Source organism: Labrus mixtus, chromosome 21 (genome assembly GCF_963584025.1).
Source record: "Labrus mixtus chromosome 21, fLabMix1.1, whole genome shotgun sequence".
Classification (NCBI taxonomy): Eukaryota; Metazoa; Chordata; class Actinopteri; order Labriformes; family Labridae; genus Labrus; species Labrus mixtus.
Window position 1 is genome coordinate 23,354,150 of NC_083632.1, and position 21,304 is coordinate 23,375,453.

At 41.3% G+C, this 21,304-nt stretch overlaps 1 protein-coding gene and 1 pseudogene across 5 annotated transcripts in view; one reads left to right on the forward strand and one right to left on the reverse strand.

The window, feature by feature from the left end:
- On the forward strand, positions 1-3,997 carry LOC132955446 (toll-like receptor 13; annotated as a pseudogene).
- Positions 3,998-4,995: 998 nt separating this feature from the next.
- si:ch73-103b11.2 (GRIP and coiled-coil domain-containing protein 2) overlaps positions 4,996-21,304 on the reverse strand; it is a 53,143-nt gene continuing 36,834 nt past the window's right edge. For 3 of the 5 annotated variants that reach the window (XM_061028910.1, XM_061028908.1, XM_061028911.1), the window contains 15 exons: positions 21,202-21,270; positions 21,037-21,126; positions 17,811-17,920; positions 17,621-17,659; positions 15,883-16,651; positions 15,669-15,785; positions 11,179-14,910; positions 9,891-10,038; positions 9,707-9,812; positions 9,347-9,506; positions 9,160-9,264; positions 8,978-9,064; positions 8,694-8,856; positions 8,115-8,200; positions 4,996-6,346 (listed from right to left, as the gene is read on the reverse strand). In XM_061028910.1, the coding sequence (XP_060884893.1) occupies positions 6,275-6,346; positions 8,115-8,200; positions 8,694-8,856; positions 8,978-9,064; positions 9,160-9,264; positions 9,347-9,506; positions 9,707-9,812; positions 9,891-10,038; positions 11,179-14,910; positions 15,669-15,785; positions 15,883-16,651; positions 17,621-17,659; positions 17,811-17,920; positions 21,037-21,126; positions 21,202-21,270 (5,853 nt within the window). In that variant the 3' untranslated portion in view covers positions 4,996-6,274. Of the gene's footprint in view, positions 6,347-7,874; positions 7,960-8,114; positions 8,201-8,693; positions 8,857-8,977; positions 9,065-9,159; positions 9,265-9,346; positions 9,507-9,706; positions 9,813-9,890; positions 10,039-11,178; positions 14,911-15,668; positions 15,786-15,882; positions 16,652-17,620; positions 17,660-17,810; positions 17,921-21,036; positions 21,127-21,201; positions 21,271-21,304 lie in introns of all 5 variants that reach the window. The other 2 variants (XR_009665958.1, XM_061028909.1) reach the window with 2 other exon arrangements.

Below are 21,304 nucleotides of genomic sequence, written 5' to 3' on the forward strand. Positions count from 1 at the left end.
AAGATGCAAACTGTCCTGTTCCTTCTCCTGCTCTACGCCTCGGCCTGCTGTGGTTTTGGCTTCAGAGGCTGTACTCAGAACATCCCCCAGACAGACACCATGTGGTGCTCCAAAAGGAACATCGCTAACCTCTCTGTCCTTAGCATGATGCCAGATAACATAACTACTATCAACCTGTCTTTGAACAAAATCACAATCATCCCACCTGGGTCGTTCAGTCAGGTGCTAGGGCTCAAAAAGCTAGACCTGAGCCAGAACCAGCTAAGCTTTCTAAAAGGGGGAGAATTCAGAGGCTTGGATGCGCTGGTTTTCCTCAACCTCACCTGCAATAACATCTCACACATCCACTCCAATGCCTTTGGTGGACTCAGCAGACTCAAAACATTGCTTCTGATCCACAACTTTCTATCAACCATCTCCCTAGATATCTTCAGTTCCCTACCAGCTATTCAAGAAGTTGATCTTTCTTTGAACATGCTGAAGGTTTTCAGCTGTGAAGAGTCCAGTGGATCCTCCAGTCTTGGGAAGCTTGATCTTTTCGCAAACAACATCCAGAAGCTGAATGTGAGCTGTTTTCCAGCCCTTGAGTACATCAGGCTGTCCAACAACTCAAAGCTAGAGCTGCAAGCAGATGTTTTCTCCTCAAACCACAGGCTTAAAAGTCTTCTCTGTCAGAGTCTAAATGTAGAAGGTCTACTGAGACTCCCTGAAGATACAAAGAGAAATCTCACTTGGGTGGCATTTTCTCTGTTTGTGGAGAAATCTCCATTAACAATCTGCCAACTTCTAAAAGGAATGGACCAGCTTGAAAAAGTAGAGATATGTGCACTTGTTAAGGAACAGCAAATTCTTTGTTTTGTATACTGTACGTTTAAAGCCATTTGCATTTCATTTGATACAGGTTGATTTGAAAGGATCCAGGTTGCCTCAGAATAACTCCAGCCTGTTGGACTGCCCCAGTCCACCTATGTTTATTATGATGGATGCAAACTTTGGGAATGTGGACCAGTTGTCACTGGGTAGGGGGAATAACAGCAAACTTTATCTCATCAACTTAGGGTTGAGGCAGATATCGCGGACTACATTTGATGGTTACAAAGGACTGAAAACGTTGCAGGTGAACCAAAATAAGCTCATTATTGAGCCGGACACATTCAATGGCCTAACACATCTCACATTTCTAAGTTTTGAGCAAACTTCATGAAATTGACCCTAACTGGTTTGTCCCTCTGATAAATCTTACACGCCTTTCTCTCCTAAAAAATGAAATCACTGAGCTGCCACCCAAGGGATTCAGTGCCCTTATTCATCTCGAGCAGCTTTATCTGCAGTTCAACCTGCTGAAATACATCACCAGGAAGCCCTTCAGTAAGCTGAGGAGGCTGAAAAAGCTCAACCTCAGTTTGTACATCATTGATTTCATAGAAAAAGGCACCTTTCAAGACCTGACATGCTTAAGGTATAAAGTGTTTTCTGCTTGTAATACAATCATACATCCACTTTCATCACTGTCCATTTACTGAACACATCTATTGGTCCCTTAGATACCTGGACCTCAGTGGGAACCGCATCAAGAGACTGACACCACCTATCCTGTCAGGTCTGACAAATTTAATGTCATTTGTGCTGTACAACAACCGCCTCCATTTCAGATCCTATGAATCTCCTTTCATCAACCTTACTTCTCTGGAGGTATGGTATATTTTTAGTCAGTCATTAATGGTGCTGCATCATGTGAATGATTCTGTCCTTTTATCTGTTTATTCTTCTATCCAATTTGAAGTATTTGGAGATGAACTACCAGGGGCCCGGTGGTCAAGGCATTGGAAACATTGGACCACACTTCTTCCAGAATGCGCATCAACTTGTTTCAGTAGGAATTGGGCACAGCATCAAGCTGGACTTTCACCCTGATGCCTTTGTTCCTCTGGTCAAATTAAAATACCTCAGCATAGCAGGAGTTATCATGAAAACGACCAACCTGAGTGCTGTGTTGTCCCCTCTGAAAACATTGAGGAAGCTGACTTTTACAGGGCAGACCTTGAAACTCTGCCTGCTAACCTGTTGCCTCCAAGTAAATTCTCAAGGTCCAGTCAAACCACCTTCACACTGTGGACAAAACAATGCTGGATACATTGCCAAGGTAAAAGAAGCAACAGGAATGTCTCTAAAACAGCTCTTGAAGGAATATATAAAAAATATATAATATTATTTGTGAAGTGCCAATTCATAAGGAGTGTTATCTGGAGACCCTTTTAAAAAGAGCAGGTAAACGACCATACTCATCGTTGAGAAGAATAGGATATGGGGAGATGGGATAAGATGCTGTAAGCTAGTCTTTGTTGGTATCCCCTTTTGCTAGCCCACACATTGTCTGACATGCTATCCCCTGTAAAGATACAACTTTTTACACTTTGGGCTAAGTAAGGATGAAACTGACTTCAAAGTGTATGTTGATTTGAGCCTTAGTAAAGGTTGCCAGATTTTGTTACCATTCAACAAAGCCAGGGTGGCTGTTTCCCCTTTTTAAGGCTAACTTAATTTACTGCTAGCTAGTAGCTTCAAATTTACCATACACAACGTGGTATTGATCTTCTTCTCACCAGTAAAGTTATTTTTACAATAGGTTAGCAGAATTATAACACCAACTCTGTTGTTTTACATGTGTATCATCATATCATTTAACCACTGTTGTAGTTTCTTCCTTTGCCATGACACAAAATCCAGACATTCATTTACTTTTCCCTTCTAAAAACAGGACGGTCTTTATGTATAGATTTAGGTTTATTTGACTAAAATAGGTTATCAATCATGCTTTTTATCAAGTGTTATTTATATTTTTTAAAACAGTTTGTGCCAACAGAATAGCCAAATACATGCTGTACCTTTCCTTTTGACCCAATGTCAATTTCTGTGAAATCATTTTGAATAAAATTATCAATGTTTTCATATTTCCAGATTGCGTTTTTTGGATATTACAGAAAACCCACTTAGCTGTACCTATGATAACGCCTGGTTCAAGACTTGGGCCATCAACAACAATTACACACAGGTATTAAGATACAATGTGACAAAGATATGAAATACAGAAATCAGACTTGACTTTCCTTTGATGATCTCTCCAGGTGTCCAACTTGTACAGCCTGCATTGTGACAACAACATGAGGTCTCCCTACCTGTGGCAGCTCGATGATAAGGCCTGCTCTGGGGGCAAAGACCAGCTGTGGGGGCAAAGGGCCTTCGACTGTGCCTCCACCACAGAGACTTCCGCCCTGGTGCTGCTATGCTCGAGAACATCGAGTCAGCGATTTACAGTTCTCGCCACACCATCTGCGTGGTGACACGACACTTCCTGCAGAGCGAGTGGTGCTCGGTGGAGTTTCAGCTGGCCAGTCTGAGGCTTTTGTTTGACGGCAGTGACGTCCTGCTGCTGGTGTTCTTGGAGGAGATGCCCGAGCACTGTCTGTCTCCCTACATACGTATACGCAAGATCGTGCATAAAAAGACCTACCTGCTGTGGCCTGAGGACCCAAACGAGCTCGAGGCCTTCTGGGTCAGGTTTAGAGACGCTTTAAGGGACGAAGAGGACGAGGACAGAAGAGGAGGAGATGAAGAGTTGGCAAGGCTAATTGGCTAGACAGAATGCAAACTACTTCCACATACTGTCATGGGGGTCAGCCCTATGTTCCCACATTTCTAGGACATTTTCAAAATTAGGTCTTGTGTTCCTACATTTCTCTTCAATTTAAGCCCTATCCTCCCACAAGATTTTTTGGAAGCAAGCAAGTAAATTAATGAATGGATGAGTAATTTCGATATTTTGATCAGCAGCAGGAGAAATCATCACAATCATTACAAGAAAAAATAAAATAGGCTGATGGAAAAGGGTTTCGGCTGAAGCAGAGCTTATAGATGCCGAACCCTGGTTTTCATTTCCTTAAGTCAGACGAACAAAACCAGATAACATAGAAATGTGGGAACATAGACACGCTCCCCTGTCATGTCATCATTCATTTGACTCGTAGTAAAACGCATTAAGAACTCTTTTATTATCTACTCATTCTCTGCTAAGCTATTTGAGACTGTTAAAAGACTAGGCTACTTAAAACTTGAGTATTTATCTTGAAAACTTACTGTATGACAAACACTGAACAAGCTAACATGCCAGGTACAGTGTTCACATACACCATTCCTTTTTCCGGTTAGGTTGCTGCACATGCACGTAGCCTGAAGTCCTCCAAGTAGGCGGGAGTAAAGACTGTGGCTACTGTGCCGCATTTCATTACCCACTATCTCTCCCTGGTTTACTACTCTATCCACTACAGGCAGAAAGCCCAAAAATGAATATTTAAAAAACAAAAAGCATACCCTGTTATGCTTATTAGTGCCAAACTAAATGTCAACTTCACTTACTTTAAATGAAGATTCTTTCCACATTCAGTTGTAATGTATCATGAGATTAACCATAAAGACCTGACAGTTTTTCTTTTTATACTACACTGTTTTTTTGTTGTTTTAAGATTCATTTTTGGGCTTATTGTGCCTTTAATGGAAAGATAGGACAGTGGATAGAGTTGGAAATCAGGGACAGAGTGGGGATTTGAACCTGGGCCACCCGCTTGGAGGACCATGGCCTCCATACATAGCGCCCCTTGTACTACACTGTTAACATGATTGATTGATTCTGCTTTAAAGTTTGGTATTTTAATGTTGGGCTTTATGGGAATTCACTCTTTTTGAAGCCAGCCAACTGGATTTCTTTTTTCATATTTAGGGTGTCCATGTGCTTTACTCTTTTGTTCTGTTCCAAGATTTAAATGCAATATAATATTGCATTGCTGGAAAAGTAAAGTAAGTAATGAAATATGTATTCAGCTTATGATGTGATGATTGCTTTAAAATAAAAACTTACCTGAAAGTGGTCAAGGCTTCAGCAAGGTTTTGTAAAGAAGAAAAGTTTAGCTATGAACACCAAATCAAGCCAACACACGCATGTTAATATAACTCAAAGATGTCCAAACACTTCATTTATTTGACGATATACATTAAAATGAAAATAAAAAATATTCATATATATTTCATATAGAGCTAGTGAGCAAGATACAAGTTTAAAACAAAACACAGAAGTCCTCCGTGTGGCTTATATATACAAGGCGTGGTTTGAATACTATACAGTGTGTATCATAGCTGCACAGGTTTCGTGGATGTTTATATTCTTCTCTTAGTTGAGGCACGACTAGTGAGAGGACAGGGATTGGGCCAAGTGCTTCAAGACTGCCGCTTACAGTAAAACATTTCAATCTCAACTTAACAGTAGGACTTGCAAAGCAAAGCTTATTAGTGTTAAGAGTTCCACACTGAAGCGTTAGGAGAAAGAGGCATCATGATCGTTCTGCAATTCAAATGACACTGTACAGTCATGCAAAGTCCAAAATAGTTTGAAGTATCCAGAGCTGATTTTCTCACAACAAAGCCAAAACTAAGCAAACACAAATTTAAGATTTTAAGAAACTTCAAAAAATAATAATAATCCAGTTTAACAAACAAGTCACAGTTCATTAAATTTGACTGAAGTCTTCATTGTTTGGTTGCACTGTGAGAATTGACTTGAAGTCACTATACCGATTTGAGACAAATAAAATAAAATCCTCAAGTAGTCAAGTGATAAATGCAATCCCAGCCCTCTTCCCGCTTCACACACAGACACTCCATTTTTATAAAACTCTCATACATAAGCAAGATAAGCATCACATTGATTTCCACTATCAATCAAACCATAGTTATAGTACAGCAGATGCAAACCATACTCTGACAGAAATCCAGTAGTTATGTACAACAGAACTGGTGCAAACATTAAAAATGAGATAAAGAAAGTGTAACAATAAAATACAGCAGATACTTAATTTGTATTGGGAAATATATATTATTTATACTGTGTATTGCTGTCTGTTTTGGCATTCAGGAGGATCAATGCTGGCATGTATCCCTCGAACAGCATTTGAACACATCTCCAACTTGGACAGATTAAACACTGAAGTAATCCTTATAGAAACCTTTCAAATGATTCCATTATTACAACCTTTTTCCATTAACTAAAAAAAAATCAAACAAAAACATAACCACTTATCAAGCAGCAGGTCCAAGTTTGGAATTGACCTTCAAAGTGTTTTTATTTCCATTTCCTCTAAGAGTCCCCAGCTGAGTCTGCCACGGCTGTAGCAATCTGACCAATAGAAACAAGGCGAGAGCGAGACAAATCACTGCAGATTGATATTTAAATCTTTTTGGAATCTTTTGCCTCGAAAAGCTTCATACGCTCCTGCACAGTTAGTCCCTCTTTCAGGCTCTGTTCAAGACAAGAAAAAGAAAGTGATTTGTGATTCACAGATTACACAGTTATATCTAATCTCAAGCAAAGGTGACAGGCAAAAGTGGTGATGCTGAAACATTGTCATGCCACACAGAAGGAACTCACTGGTTCACACGATGCACAAAAATACAAACACAGAGTTCAAAAGTCAAACACACACAAAGACAACAGTTATAAAAAGAACATAGAAAAACAATGTTAAACATATGGGATATGTGAAATTAAATAAAGATTAAGTAAATCTGCCGACCTTACACCTACATTCCACTTACTTATGTGACGGGTGTACATCTGTAAATTTATGGATGGATTGATGATGGTCTGGATATTATTGATGATGATGATGATGGTAATGACGATGGTTTTTGTTTGATAAGGACGACTTATAAGATGGTTTCTATACTGATTAGAGCTCTCAAGAACTGCCCTCAATGTTGTGCTTTGCCTCTGGTCACTTCCTGTCAGCACCTGTGTGTCCAATCAGACTCAAAGCTGATCGTTTGCTCTTACTGACATTGTTCCCTTTTTTCTAGATCCTTGCTTGTGTTGTATTTACTCTCTGATGTACGTCGCTTTGGATAAAAGTGTCTGCTAAGTGAATTGTAGAATTGTAGAATTGAAACCTGATAACGACCTGTAGCTGTGGGGGAGACACTCATATAGTATGTTTTTTAACCATCTAGCAGTTGGGAATATGTGTTTAGAGAATATGTAACTGATAGTGAGGATGACTGTATATCAACAATCTGACTGTAAATAGTGTCTAACAGACTTGACATTCAACATAGGCCACTGATAATGGCCTGTTAGCAAGTTAGAAGCCTGTTAGCTAAGCTAGCACATGTTCTCTTTGAAACACAACATAAAAGTTACATTTTTTATTTAATGTATTTGAGGCAAATTCAGGACTAAAAGATAGGTAAGCGCTTTGCAGACACGTTTGATATCATGGGGATCCCGTCTCTTTACACACATGTACAGTATGTAAGGAGGAAACGTTCACCTCTAAACCTGTCTCATTTACATGTATCTTGATTTTAACCTGAAGTGAAACCACATCTTTTTAGTTTTCCAGTTAAGGTTTTGTAAAAATCAAATAAAGTTAGAAGTATGCTAGAAGGGGGGTTGTTTTTAAATCAAGATTGTCAACAGGTGTCACCCTGTTTCCAATCTTCATGCTAAGCTAACCTATTTGGTACGTAGACATGTGAACAGTATAAATTACTCACAAATGGATGTATTTTATGAAAAGCAGACTACTTTAATAAGCGTAGAGATGGGAAATCGATCACCAGAGAGGTTTTTACATGTCCGGTTTTTACTAGTTTTTGGACACTGTTTGCATCACTGCTTAACAACAGCTAATTCTCATGTGTTTGATATTCAATTCAGGGCTCTTGAGTTATTTGCAGTGCAGGGAGGGGCAAAACAGAAAAGTCGGTGGGAGTAAAAATCATGCAATAGTAGTTAGGGCATGCTTTGCTCTACATCATGCTATACCTACAGAGCACATGTTTGGGCGGGGGCTGAGGGGGAATCACCCCACAATAGGAGTGTCAGCTATCCCATGAGACCTGTTCAGTGACGGACTGATGGACAAAACACACACATGACTTACAGGTAAACATGTTGGGACATATCTCTACAGTATGTGGTGGCTAACAGAGGCAAAGTCTGTCTGATTGTTAGAATTTAAAAGCTGAAATCCAGGAAGGACAAACACATTGTTACATCTGACACTCACCTTTGACCGTACACCTCTGGATTGCCTGGAGGTGGATGATCGTTCTTTTTTTAGGAAATCAGGGTTACTTTTCGATTTCATGATATCTAAAACAAAACGAAGGCATGTCATTGCTACCATTGATGTGAATCAGTACACCAGGATCACAAGTGTCACAGCAAATCCTTGAATGAATACTGAATACTGTAAATATACAGTAAATACCTCAGGTCATTAGAAACCTATGGACCTCAGTTCTTTCCCTCTAAGTTCATTTATTACATTAAATACTCAAATAACTGGTATTCAATTTATCAAGGGTTCAAAGGTGGTAAAGTTCAGAGTTTAGTCCTGAAAACAATACACTTGTTATGCTCCATATTAAATGTAGAATTTATAAAATGTTTTAATCTTTCATTACAGTGTTTAACTCTTTACTGACCTCACTGCTAACAAAACCTTAGAGATAAAAAGAAACGTCTTCATTCAAAAGGCTTTAAATTAAATGAATATATATTTAAAAATGTAACACAGAACAATATAATAATATGAGATAATGTACATTACAATATCATAAGAATATCAATATTTTATATTTACCGTATCCAGATGTGACCGTGCCATCCACAGTCTTCTCGCCCAAAGCTTCTGTGGCGATGAGCAGCTTCTCCTTCAGTTTGCTGATGTCACAGTCGGCCTTTGCTTTCACAATGCTGAGCTCCGTGTAGATGTCCTTATATTTGTCTGTGGCGTATTTCTTGTCCTGTTGAAATTAAACTCATGATACTGCCCTCCTTTTTTCAAATGTGGTTTTAACACATGAAGATGTACAGTTACAAACCTTCCAAGACACTGATAGTTTGAATGACATTCAGACTGCTTACCCTTAAAGCCGACTGCAGTTCATCTTTCAAAGAGTGGATTTCCTGTTTCAGATACTGGATCTCTGACTCCTTAATTCGTAGCAACACCTACAAAATAAAGAGACACACACATTCGATTAAAAGAGCAAATCTAACTTGTGTATGTGTGTATTTGTGTATTTTTGCACGGAATGTTTACACACCTCGAGTTCATACACGTCTTTGCCCTGGCTAAGTGTTGGTGCTGTTTCACCGCTGAAACAAGAGCGCATCCGAGTGATCTCTACTGACAGCCGGTTATTCAGTTCCTGTTGTAGGGAATACAGTTATCTTTTAATCTGCAGACAGTAATGTTTACATATGTACGTGTGCATGTATGTGAATTTAGACCTGGTTGTGAGCGTTCAGTTCCTGGTTCTCTCTTTGACACTGCCTGAGTGCCTGCCTCTCGGCCTCTAGGGCCTGGGCCAGGTGAGCATTCTCCAGACATTTCTGAGAGTATTGCTCAGACAACACCTCCAGTTCTCTCTGGATGGACTGCAGCTCCTCTCTGCACAGTCACATAATCACAATATCAAATAGAATTCTTATCCCATGTTGAACAATGGACGTCTCAAATTCTGCATGCTCCAAACTTTTTAAGGTTTTTTTTAATAAATGATGAAGTCAAATGAATACATTAACATGAACCATGATGTGTCCTCTTGGTAAATTGTACATGTCTTAATGTTCCTGTAGGAATAAACTTACTCATATTGTAAGCGAAGTTCATCAATGTCAGAGTTCAGTCCACTGACTTGTGAGCGCTGGGTCTTCTCTAGCTCCTCCTTGTGGGCATTCTTCATAGCTTCAATAGCTACACAAAAGACAGAAAAGTTTAATTTCTTGCTTGAAGTGTAAGAAAAAAAGGTTGAATTATGTTGACATTCTGTACCAGCGATTGTAGCAGCAGTCTCCTCTGCCAGAAGTCTCTCCCTCTCTTCCATCAGTTTGGAAATCTCCCTCTGATGCTGCCTCTGGAGGTCTTGGATTACCTTGTGGTGCGTTTCTTCCATTGCTGCAAAGCCACGTTCACAAGTGGCCTATGGAAAATAAAATGTAATAAGATGTCATCACCAAATGCATATTTCAACTTCCACCTACATTTTAACAAGTGACTTTTAATCCAGTGCAATATCTACAAGGCTACAAAGTGTCATGCAAAAATCAGTAATAAAAGCCATGCAAGCATTTTAACGATTTCAAGCCCGGCTATGCTAGTTAGAGAGTGAGTAGAAATAAACTAATCCAGCTGAGCCTTTTTGTTATAAACAGAATAAGGTTTCCTTTGATTATTGAATGTGGGAAATGGTATGTCGGACATGTGCACTTTTAATAGTAAAGATGTAAAACAATTAGCTTTTCTGTATAATGTAGAACTATTGGGGAAGTCTCAGTCTGAGCCAGGAGGAGTCTTTTGGGAGATACTTTTTTCCATCTATAAATTTTGACTCATTTTTTAATCTTGTGTCTGCTCCAAAGATTTTAGCAAGAGTGCAACTACTGTGTGTATCATCAATGGATGCAGAAGGTGCTAAATTTTAAAAAAGCTTGACTGTATTTTAGCTAAAATTCTCTGTTGAGAATTGAAGTGCTGAAATCTGGACTCAAACTTGGGTTATTCATTTACTGGCAACAAAAGCCTTAGAGGACAAGCCAGGGGAACCCAGAATCATAACTTGATGATTGCACCAGGCCATGAATGGATGTTGGTGCCAATTGATCTTGTGGATGGGGAAATAATTCTCATTCTAAAAAAAGGTACATGGTAAGTCTGGATCATCCAATGTAATCCTTTCAGTAGTTGTTGAGGTACTTTGGTTATAACCAAAGTGGTAGACTGACCAACCATGCCATCCCTGCAACCATTACAGCATTTATATAGTAGCAGGTATTATGGTATTGAGGACCTGAAATGTGCAGAAAAAATATAAGGACACTGCTCAAAGTTGCAATTACAAGTGAACTACAATTTGAAAAGGGAGCAGATGCCATAACTGTTGCAGGTTTCATGTGTGAAAAAAAATCAAAGCACACCATTTCCCAAATTAAAACTCTTTGTGCATATTAGTGGAATGATGAACAAAATCAGCAGGCAGCTTAGCTATTTAACTATTAATATTCTACTCTTGTTTCTAATTGAAAAAAATATTTCACTAAGGTAAAATGAAAGAGCAAAAAACCTTAAGACTTTCAAAGTCTCTCTGGTATTTCTCTCTCAGGCTGGCCACATCTCCTTCTAGGTGCTTGTTCTCTAGTTCGTCCCTCATGGTGTTCATCTGAGTCTCCAGCTCTTGGATACGATCCTTCAGAACCACCATGGAGTCCACCTCTGACATGTTTTCCCCCTTCCCCTGTTCCTCCTCTTCCATCGGTGTAGCAGCCTCATCAAAGGGAAGCCAATGAGAACCCTCAGGACCTTTTTTGTCCTGTTGGTGCATTTGGACACGATGAATGTTTTCCATATACTGGGCATGTAACTTTTCAACCTCCTCTTTGTGGATATGCTGGAGCTCACATATCCTTTGTTCAAATTGCTCCTCCAGTTTCCTCACATGACTCTCGTGCCGTTCCTCCATTGTGTTCATGTCCACCAGCAGAACCTCAAGCTTCCGTTGACTGTCAGCCGTCGTCTCCATGAGGGCCATTTCTGTTGAGACACGGCCTTTCTCGGCTTGGCTGAGTTCTTGCATGTGTCTCTGTTTTAGCTTTTCAATGTCCTTCTGGAAATTCTCCTCTAGGAGACCCAGTTGCTTCTGCTGCTGGCAGAGCTGGTTTACACGTTTGCTGACGTCATCCTTCAGAGTTTGGTTCTCTTTCTGGAGAGCGGATATCGTTCGTTGGAAGTTCTTGCGCTCATCCTCTAGTGACGCCTCATATTTTTCTTTGATTCTGCTGACATTGTGTGCATGCTGCTGCACAAGAGCATCCATGTTCTGGCCTGTCTGTTTACACCAACCCAAGTCCTGTTCATGCATTGTCCGTAACCTGCATGCCACATAAGCCACTTGAGCTTGGATGAGGGCTTCGCGCATACAAAGAGACATACTAGTGATGCTGTGTGAAGATTGGTGCCCAAGAAGAGCATGGACCATTTGGGCCAGTCCAGGGTGGTTTCCACCACTTTCTATCTCCTGGGAATACTTATGGAGGATTGCTGCTTGTCTTTGAAGCTCGTTAGCTAGGCTGTCATGTGCATTTTGAAATGATTCAATGGTATCAACGCCACAAGAGGGCATTTCAGAAGCCAACTGTCTCTCTACAATTTCCTCAGCCAAGTCTCTAGCCTCTTCCATTTCAATCTGTTCCATATAGGGAGCAAGTTCAGGAGGGCGAATGTCTGCCAACTTGTGTTTCTTAAACCCAAAGTTATGTTTGACTTCTTTTATTACATTTTTCAAATCAGGTGTTTTGGAAGCTTCAATGATTGCTTTCAGAGCCGTTTCCCTTTGATGTAGGTCATTATGAGCTTCTGTCAACTCCCTTTTCAGTATTTTGAATTTCTCTTCATAACATTGTTTAAGGTGTTGAATAGAGTATGCTAGCTCTGCTTTAATGAAGGTGTGGAAGATTTTGTTGGCGTCTATATCTTCATCAGCTGAAACACTGTCCATTTTGGATTTGGCAACATCTAGCTCAGCTTTCTCTAAATCTTTCCAGAATGCACCTTCTAGCATCAACTTCCTGGTTAAGACATCAGCATAAACTACAGCCAAGCAATCTTTGTCACTCTTTTTAATGTTCTCTATGTCTTCCCATATATCAGCAAGACCTTGCAGGACATCTGACTTTGAAGTCTGTATCAATAAAGCCATCTTGTTTAAAACGACAGCCTCAAAAGACAACGTTTTGGCAAAGAGGTGCAAAGTGTCTTTATCTACAGTCTCTGGAATTTGTTGGACAACTGGTGACTGCTCTTCCGATGACTTCTGTCCTTGTCGGATGTACAGAGATGCATTGAACAAATCGTTCTCTATCTCTGACAATGAGTGCAGCTGTGAATCAGTGGTATCGTGAGAGCCACTGAGAATACCCCTGACTTTCTCTCGACTGCTTTCTACACACACCAGGGCCTTAGCGTAATGCTTATTAGTTGCTATACTGTGTAACCCGCTTTCACAACTAAACTCTTTATCAAACTGGGTTTCTGTCATTTTTTGATCAATCTCTTTGCTCATGTCTTCTGCTTGGGTGGAGTGTTGCTCCTCAAGATTCTGTGTGAGGTTTCTTAATGTATCCTCAGTGGCCAGCAGTTTGGTCTCTAGGGCATGTATGATTGAGATAAACTTCTCTGGGTCACTACTGTGAGGGCATGTTGCATCAGAGGAGATGATTCCTTCACTTAGCTGCATGTCTTCATTTTCACTCTGATGCATTGTTTTTCTTGTGTCTGAAAAGTTGCTCACCTGGCTACTATCCAGGCCCTCTTGATTTATGTACTTATGACACTGAATAGTGGAAAAACGTATCCTTGGTCTCTTGGCTTGAGACTCCTTATCATCAGTGGAGTTATCTGACTTGGATCTACTGTCAAACAAAAGTTTGGGCACTGTGTTTGCTGATAAGGAGAGCGATGTTTTAAGTCTAGCTTTCTTGCCATGTTCTGGTATTTGCTGTCTTTCCATGCGTAGGTCAGCGTAGCCTAGCTGCAGGGCATTAAGATGCTGCTCTAGCTCTGCTATGCGGTCCTCTGCAACCACAAGCTTGGCTTGCAGATCCTTTTCAGCACTACAGGGCTCAACCCTATTTAAGAGACCTTGACTCATTTGACAAAGAAGCTCCTCTTTAGCTTGTAACTTCTGTTCCGTTTCCTCTAAGCTGTTTCCGAGTGCAGCCATTTTGACAAAGGCCTCCTTCAAGTCTTCTTCCTTGCGTTCCATCAGCCTCTCATACATCTCCTTAGTCTGCCGGATCTCTTCCTCTTTTTCTCGAAGGAACTGGCTTATTTTCTGAAACTCTTGGGTAGCCCTTTCATATGAGCTCTCCAAAGTGTAGTAATCTGCCTCCTCTGATTCCAGGCGATTGCGGAGCTTATTCACCTCACGGTCTGCTTCAGCGATCTGATTGAGAAGCTCCTGACAGCGGCAGGTGAGTTGCCCTCTCTCTTCTTCTAGCCTCTGCACACTCTGCCTTAGTGACTCCACCGTGTCAGTCTTCTGGGCCAGTTCCTCTTGTAACTTCAGAATCTCCTCCCTGCTTTCTTTTCCTGCAGAGGCCTGTCTCCCTCTTAAGAGGGCCTCTACCTGCTGCTCGGCCTCCAGCAGCCTCTTCTCCATCTCTTTCTGTGCAGCTTCAGCCTCAGCTAATCTCCTGCACAGGTTCTGTCTCTCCCTCTCGTGACTCTCTTGCATGGCGTGCTGCTCCTTCCTGAGGCGCTCCTCCTTCAGTGCCTGACCCTCTTCAGTAGCACCGAGCCGAGCAGTCACCTCTTGTAGTCTCTCCTGTAGCCTCTGAATCTCTCTCATGTGGTCTCGCTGCAGAGCCTGCTGGCGCTCCAGGTGTCTGAGGGCCTGGTTTCTCTCTAAGAGACTGGCCTCTACCTCACGAAGTCTATCTTCACTGTCCTTTAGTTGGGTTCTCAAAGTCCTCTCACCACGGCTGTATTCCTCCTCGTGTTCTTTTGAGCGCTCCTGCTCTAGCTTGAGCTCATTGCGCATTCTGGCCACAGCCTGTTCACTAGCCAAGATTTCAGCCATTGCAGACGCTAGTTTAGCCTGCAGAGCCTGAATATCGGCCTCATGGCGGTCTACAGCGTCCTGGGCTTCTGTGTAGCTTCTCTTCAGTGTCCGGATGTGCTGCTGTGCGAGGTCCTGCTTGTGCTTTTGGGCCTCCAACTCCCCCTGCAGATCTTGATTAAGGGTATGCAAACGTTGCCATGGCACTCTGTGCGGTGAAGAGGAAGGGGGTGTTGCACTCTTGAAAAAGATTGTTGACACAACTTGTTAATTATATCACCTTACCTTCCATAGCATATACGGAGAACCACATCTCGTAGGTTATTTTTTTAAAGATTTTTTTCCCCAAGCTTCCACTGTGCTTTTTCAGAGGTGACCCCCCGCCCCCCCCAAACAACTATGTGACTATTGAAATAATGGTAAAATGAATTAAAAAAGAAATACTTTATAAACTAAATAGAATTATAATCTAGCTTTGTGATACTTCATCTTACAACTTCAAACTGCAACATGTAAATAAACAATTAGTAAATGCAATTCTGAAACACCAAACAACGTGCAGAAATCAAGCTTGGAATGGACACACATGAACAAATGAAGAGAGAGAAAAAGCACAGTGCAAGGCTTCTTACCTCAAGTACATCAGATCAAATCAATTAGTTTCCCAGGAGATGTGAAACTCCGTAAAAACAGTTAGTGAAAATTCATGCTAAGAACACCCCAACCATGCGCATCAGAGAATAAGCACCCACACCAGTTAGTAGAATATTAAACAAGTTACAATAGAAATATATACACAGTTTACAAGTGCATGAAAATGTGTAAGAAACAAAGTTTGAACAGTAGATAAAGTAATATAACAAATATATCATCTTGTAGGCTTAATGTTCTAATAAATATAACAATATTTTGTCATCTGAATTCATGTAAAATGCTTGTATACAATTTACATTTTAAAATGCATACTAATCCTGCACAATTAATGTTGAGTGTATTACCTGCAGTACATAGCCATCTCTGGCACTTTGCTCTCTCCCGAGTGCATCTTCTAACTGCTCTTTTAAAGCGTTGTTTTGCTTCTGCAGACAGTCTAGCTCCTTCTGCTTCTGTCCTAACTAAACAAAGAAGCAAAAAAAAGAGAAAAAATAATGAATAAATGTAACATGAGGGGAATCTACAAACGTGTTAATTACCCTCTAAAAGGCGACGTACCTCTTTGTCTAGCAGCGCAGCTAGCTCATGTGCAGGCAACCTGTCAGAGTTTCCTACAGCCGAGTTAATTGGCACTTGTTTCTCTTCTCTGAGCGGTGTGGTCTCCACCTGATGCCATCGCTGCTCAATCTCTCCTTGGACATCTGAGGTTCTGTTGTCCTTTTTAGCATCACCTGCAGGATGCATGGCTGCAGGGTGGTCTACTTCCATCCTTCCTTGCTCTTGGCCTTCATGCACTGATGACGCTGGCGATGCAGTGTTAAGCGTGGACATCATGGTGACACTAACTGTATTTGGCATCTGAGATGCACTGGTTGTGCAAGGTGGAGGGACACCCTTCCTTACATTCTCTTTTTGTGCTTCTTCTGGCATGGACTGTGGGTGGGAGCCTGACACAGAAGAGGTCTGGAGCGAGGAGGTAGAGACGGGAGAGGACGCTAAGGAGGACGCAGAGGAGGAGGGAGAGCAGTATGAGGACGTCGTGGAGAAAGATGAGCTGAGGTCCACTGTGTCTGCTCGTTCTTTTACAGGTTTTGCGGCCTGTTCCATTTTGAATTCGGACCAGTCGTAGGTCTTGGAGCGACCCTCTCGTCTGCGCTCACGGACTCTGCTTTTCCGCGGCTCAGAGGGAGGCGCTGAGGCATTGATGATGGCCTGCTTTCTGTTGACATCAGACCTGGGGGCCTCAGGACTGGGGCTTGGCTCAGGGGTGGCTTGTGGACATGGCTCCAACATCACTTGGGCTTGTATCTGCTCCTCATGGAGGGATCTGAATGAAAAAAAAAAACAGACAAAATAAAAGGGATACATAAAATGGCTTCAACAGAAGGTGAAAATTAGATTTCTAACATCTACATGAGCAAGACATAAAGCTGGACAAAACAAGAAGACAAACATTTCTTGTATAGCAGAATCACCTAGTTGACGTTGAAACATTAAACTAAATGTGTCATGCGTTCAATGCAAAGAGCACATCAAAACACTTTAAAGGCACACTGAATTAGACTGAAAGCAGCTTTAGTGTTCACACTCATAATCTGACGTAAGCCTGATGGCAGATGCCAGCCCTTGGCTGCTATGTGAATGCAATGTTTTACAGCAGCTTAGTGTAAAGAATGTGTTTCCAGTAAACTGCAAACTGGTTGACATGTGCAGTGTTATAATCTATTTTCCCTACCTTGTGTGGAGGTTAAGTGAGTGAGGGGGAAAATGAGAAGGGACAGTAGTCAAGCAAGAGAAAGAGGTGTCTGTGAGGCGTCTGTGCAGAAATACCAAGAGTATCACACACGCTTTAGTAAGAGACACACTGGCAGAGTAACGAGTGTGACTCAGAGCATGTATTCAGTATCACATGTGATGAGCCATGTGAAAGGCAACACTTGGGTTTTTAAAAAATCATCAAGTAAACAAAAAAAAGTTAAGTTCAAACTTGTTTCTTTTCAGGGAGGGGGCTTTTTTGTGCTTCAGTTGGTGATTTGTTTTTGCTGTTCTCAGAAAATGATCATTAGATTGTTGCTCGACATCATGTTGGATTGGTCATTGTAGTTTGTTGATGTGATCGCAGTGTGTGTCTCAACCTGACAGGGACACATTACTCAACAATCACATGACACAGGGACGACAAACACGCCGGGCCTGACATTGCTGAGCAATAACATCAGTGTTGGAGGTTAGGAGGGGGGGGGGGGTTTGGGTGGTAGGTGGGGTGAGGAGGGGTGTCACACACAAGCACTCCAACCTGGGCTTCAGAACGGATAGTTTCAGAGAGATGTTTTTCCTGGAAGCAGGTTGAAAATACCATTTTGATGGAGGAAGAGAGAGAAGGAAAGATAAAGTGAGGAGGAGAGAGGGATTAAGAAAAAAAAAATGTAGAAAAGCAGTTGTTATATCTGCCGGTGTTGAAAGTGTTAATCCTCTTTGGGTATTACCGAGTGACATCAGGGGCGATGGTGGGTCGCACATTCTTCATGATCGCCTGAATCCAGTTGCGACGGATTCCAGAGGTCATGGCTGACAGGGTGCATGCTCCATCTTTACACTGGAAGCAGAAAGGCATTTCATCACAATGAGCGACAGGAACGAGGCCACATGTCGATTTAAATAACTTCCACACTTTAAGAAATGTTACCACTTGTTTGTCACACGGACGAGCCTGAAATAAAATCAAGATATGCAGCAGTTATCTTGGCTCTTTGTATGCGTCGGTTCAACTGACTGTTCATTCTCTTTTGGCTCAAAATGGACCTCAAGTAGCCACACAAACGCTGTTATATCCACATTGGAATAATAATTTAGTGAAATAAAAGGGAAAAAAACTTTTGCCTAACTATAATCTGTTGTGCCACATGGAACTCAGACTTTCTGCTGTTGGAGGTTTCTAAGTGCACCTTAAGCAGAAGTGTAAACATGTAAACATTCACAGTGCAGGGTGGAAAAAGTATGTGAACACTTGGATTTAATAACTGGTTGACCCTCCTTTGGCAGCAATAACCTCAACCAAACGTTTCCTGTAGTTACAGATCAGACCTGCACAACGGTCAGGAGGAATTTTGGACCATTCCTCTTTACAAAACTTTCTCAGTTCAGCAATATTCTTGTGATGTCTGGTGTGAATCGCTCTCTTGAGGTCATGCCACAGCATCTCTATCGGGTTGAGGTCAGGACTCTGACTGGGCCACTCCAGAAGGCGTATTTTCTTCTGTTGAAGCCATTCTGTTGTTGATTTACTTCTGTGCTTTGGGTCGTTGTCCTGTTGCATCACCCATCATTGATAAACTTGGGAATTCATTTTTCCGTCGATGATAGCAATCTGTCCAGGCCCTGATGCAGCAAAGCAGCCCCAAACCATGATACCCCCTCCACCATACTTCACAGTTGGGATGAGGTTTTGATGTTAATGTGTGCTGTGCCTTTCTTTCTCCACACATAGTGTTTGTGTGTTCCTTCCAAACAACTCAACTTTGGTTTCATCTGTCCACAGGATGTTTTGCAAGTAGTGCTGTGGAACATCCAGGTGCTCTTTTGCAAACATCAAGTGTGCAGCAATGTCTTTTTTTAGACAGCAGTGGCTTTCTCCGTGGTGTCCTCCTATGAACTCCTTTCTTGTTTAGTGTTTTACGTATCGTAGATTCGTCAACAGAGATGTGCCAGAGATTTGTGTAAGTCTTTAGCTGACACTCCAGGATTCTTCTTCACCTCATTGAGCATACTGCGCTGTGCTCTTGCAGTCATCTTTACAGGACAACCACTTCTAGGGAGAGTAGCAACAGTGCTGAACTTTCTCCATTTCTAGACAATTTGTCTTACCGTGGACTGATGAACATCAAGGCTTTTAGAGATTCTTTTGTAACCCTTTCCAGCTTTATGCAAGTCAACAATTCTTAATCGTAGGTCTTCTGAGAGCTCTTTTGTGCAAGGCGTGGTTCACATCAAGCAATGCTTCTTGAGAGTAGCAAACTCAAAACTGAAGTGTGTTTTTTATAGGGCAGGGCAGCTTTAACCAACACCTCCAATCTCGTCTCATTGATTGGACTCCAGGTTGGCTGACTCCTGACTCCACTTAGCTCTTGGAGAAGTCATTAGCCTAGGGGTTCTCATACTTTTTCCACCCTGCACTGTGAATGTTTACATGCTGTGTTCAACAAAAACATGAAAACATATAATTGTTTGTGTGGTATTAGTTTAAGCAGACTGTGTTTGTCTATTGTTGTGACTTAGATGAAGATCAGAAGACATTTTATGACCAATTTAATCAGAAAACTAAGAAATTCCAAAGGGTTCACATACTTTTTCTTGCAACTGTAAGTGATAAAAGTAACACAGGATGCTCTTGTTTGACGTGCAGTACATTTAATTTTACAGGAGAGAATGTCGACAATACTTCTGTTGTTTGCAGAGTTTTGAATTATTAAAAAAAATAAAGGTTCATCTTCAACAAATGATGCATATTTGAAAACAGCATGTTGCTCTTTTTTGTCCTGAAGACTGAAGCTGACTGTACCAACTCTTAAGAGCTGTTCCTTTGTCATAATAAAGACTGACAATAAGAGTGGAGTAATCAGTGGTACACACACAACAGCTGCTGTAATCTGTGCTGAATAAATCAAGTCTATCTTTCCCAAAATGCTTGTTTAAACTTGACCACCACTTTAGTAGGAGTAGAAATCTCCCTTTAAATATAGTTATCCTTTACCCAAAGTCCTAACCTCTGCTTATTGTGTGTGCAAACATTTTTACTCAAGCCTTAAGCACAGTGACATCTAAAAGGCCACAGTGATTCTTTAAAGCATCTGAAGACACAGAATGCCAGGTACTGTTCACACAGCTACAGACATCACAACTCAGCTCCACTATGCTTTAACTGCTATGACAGGACAACACCTCAGAGAGCACACATTAATACTGGAGATAATCATCTGTCAAAACCAAAACTACGGTGATCTCAGCCGAAAAGACAACGATCCCTTTGTATGTGCCATTTCAGACTTCCTCTAGAAAATCTCAGGGGGGCAAATGTAAACAAATGATTGAGCCTGCAGCTACAGTTGACCTCATATATAAGATTAGTAATGCAGTTTAAGTCTATATGTAGCAGGGACATCAAATGGATAAACAATGCATTGCAACTATACATGTCCAGGAAGTGTTTTGCCAGCAACAAGTGCTAAAAATGTTTAATGGACAAGGATTATATGACGAAAGTGTTCCCTCATAGGTTTCCAAGCAGGATCGGAAGAAATTGCACACACATTATGCAATTATGGTCAGAAATATTTTTGAAACCTCAGAGTTAGCCAATGACATTTTTTTTTTTTAATGACAGAGGTTAGGTAAACATATTGTGCAGGAAGAGGGCCACATGGTTTCAGAGAGACAAGCGGGGCTGGCAACGGCTGCAGCAGATTTAGACCACCATGATGTCACTCTCTTGTGGAGAGATGACAAGTCAAGTGACATCCGTCATGACGGACAAACAATCGTTTCAGACTGAGAAAAATGACAAAACCCGATACCTAAAGTTGCTCCCACATGGTGTCTAAGGCTGTTTATAGACCAGCAGGAGACAGCAGGGCTCAAGTGTGTAGACAAAGAGTTTTATCTTTGCTGTTGATTTACGACGCAGGACAATCGATGACATGGAGAATAAACACTCACCACGATTTGAAAGCCGTAATTCCTTTGGACTGGGAACTCTTTGACATCGTAACATGTAGTAAGGTCAATCTCACCATCCAGTTCTGAAGCCTGAGGAGAAAAAAGGTTAAAGGAAAATTTTACAAATGGCAACAAAAAGTCAAAATCATGTAGTAAGACTTTTACCTCTTCAGCTATGGAGTCCTTGTAGTACCTCAGACTCTGATCTGTCAGGACAAACCAGTGTTTCTTCCACTGAAGGAGTAAAAGACAGCATTCATTTGATGAC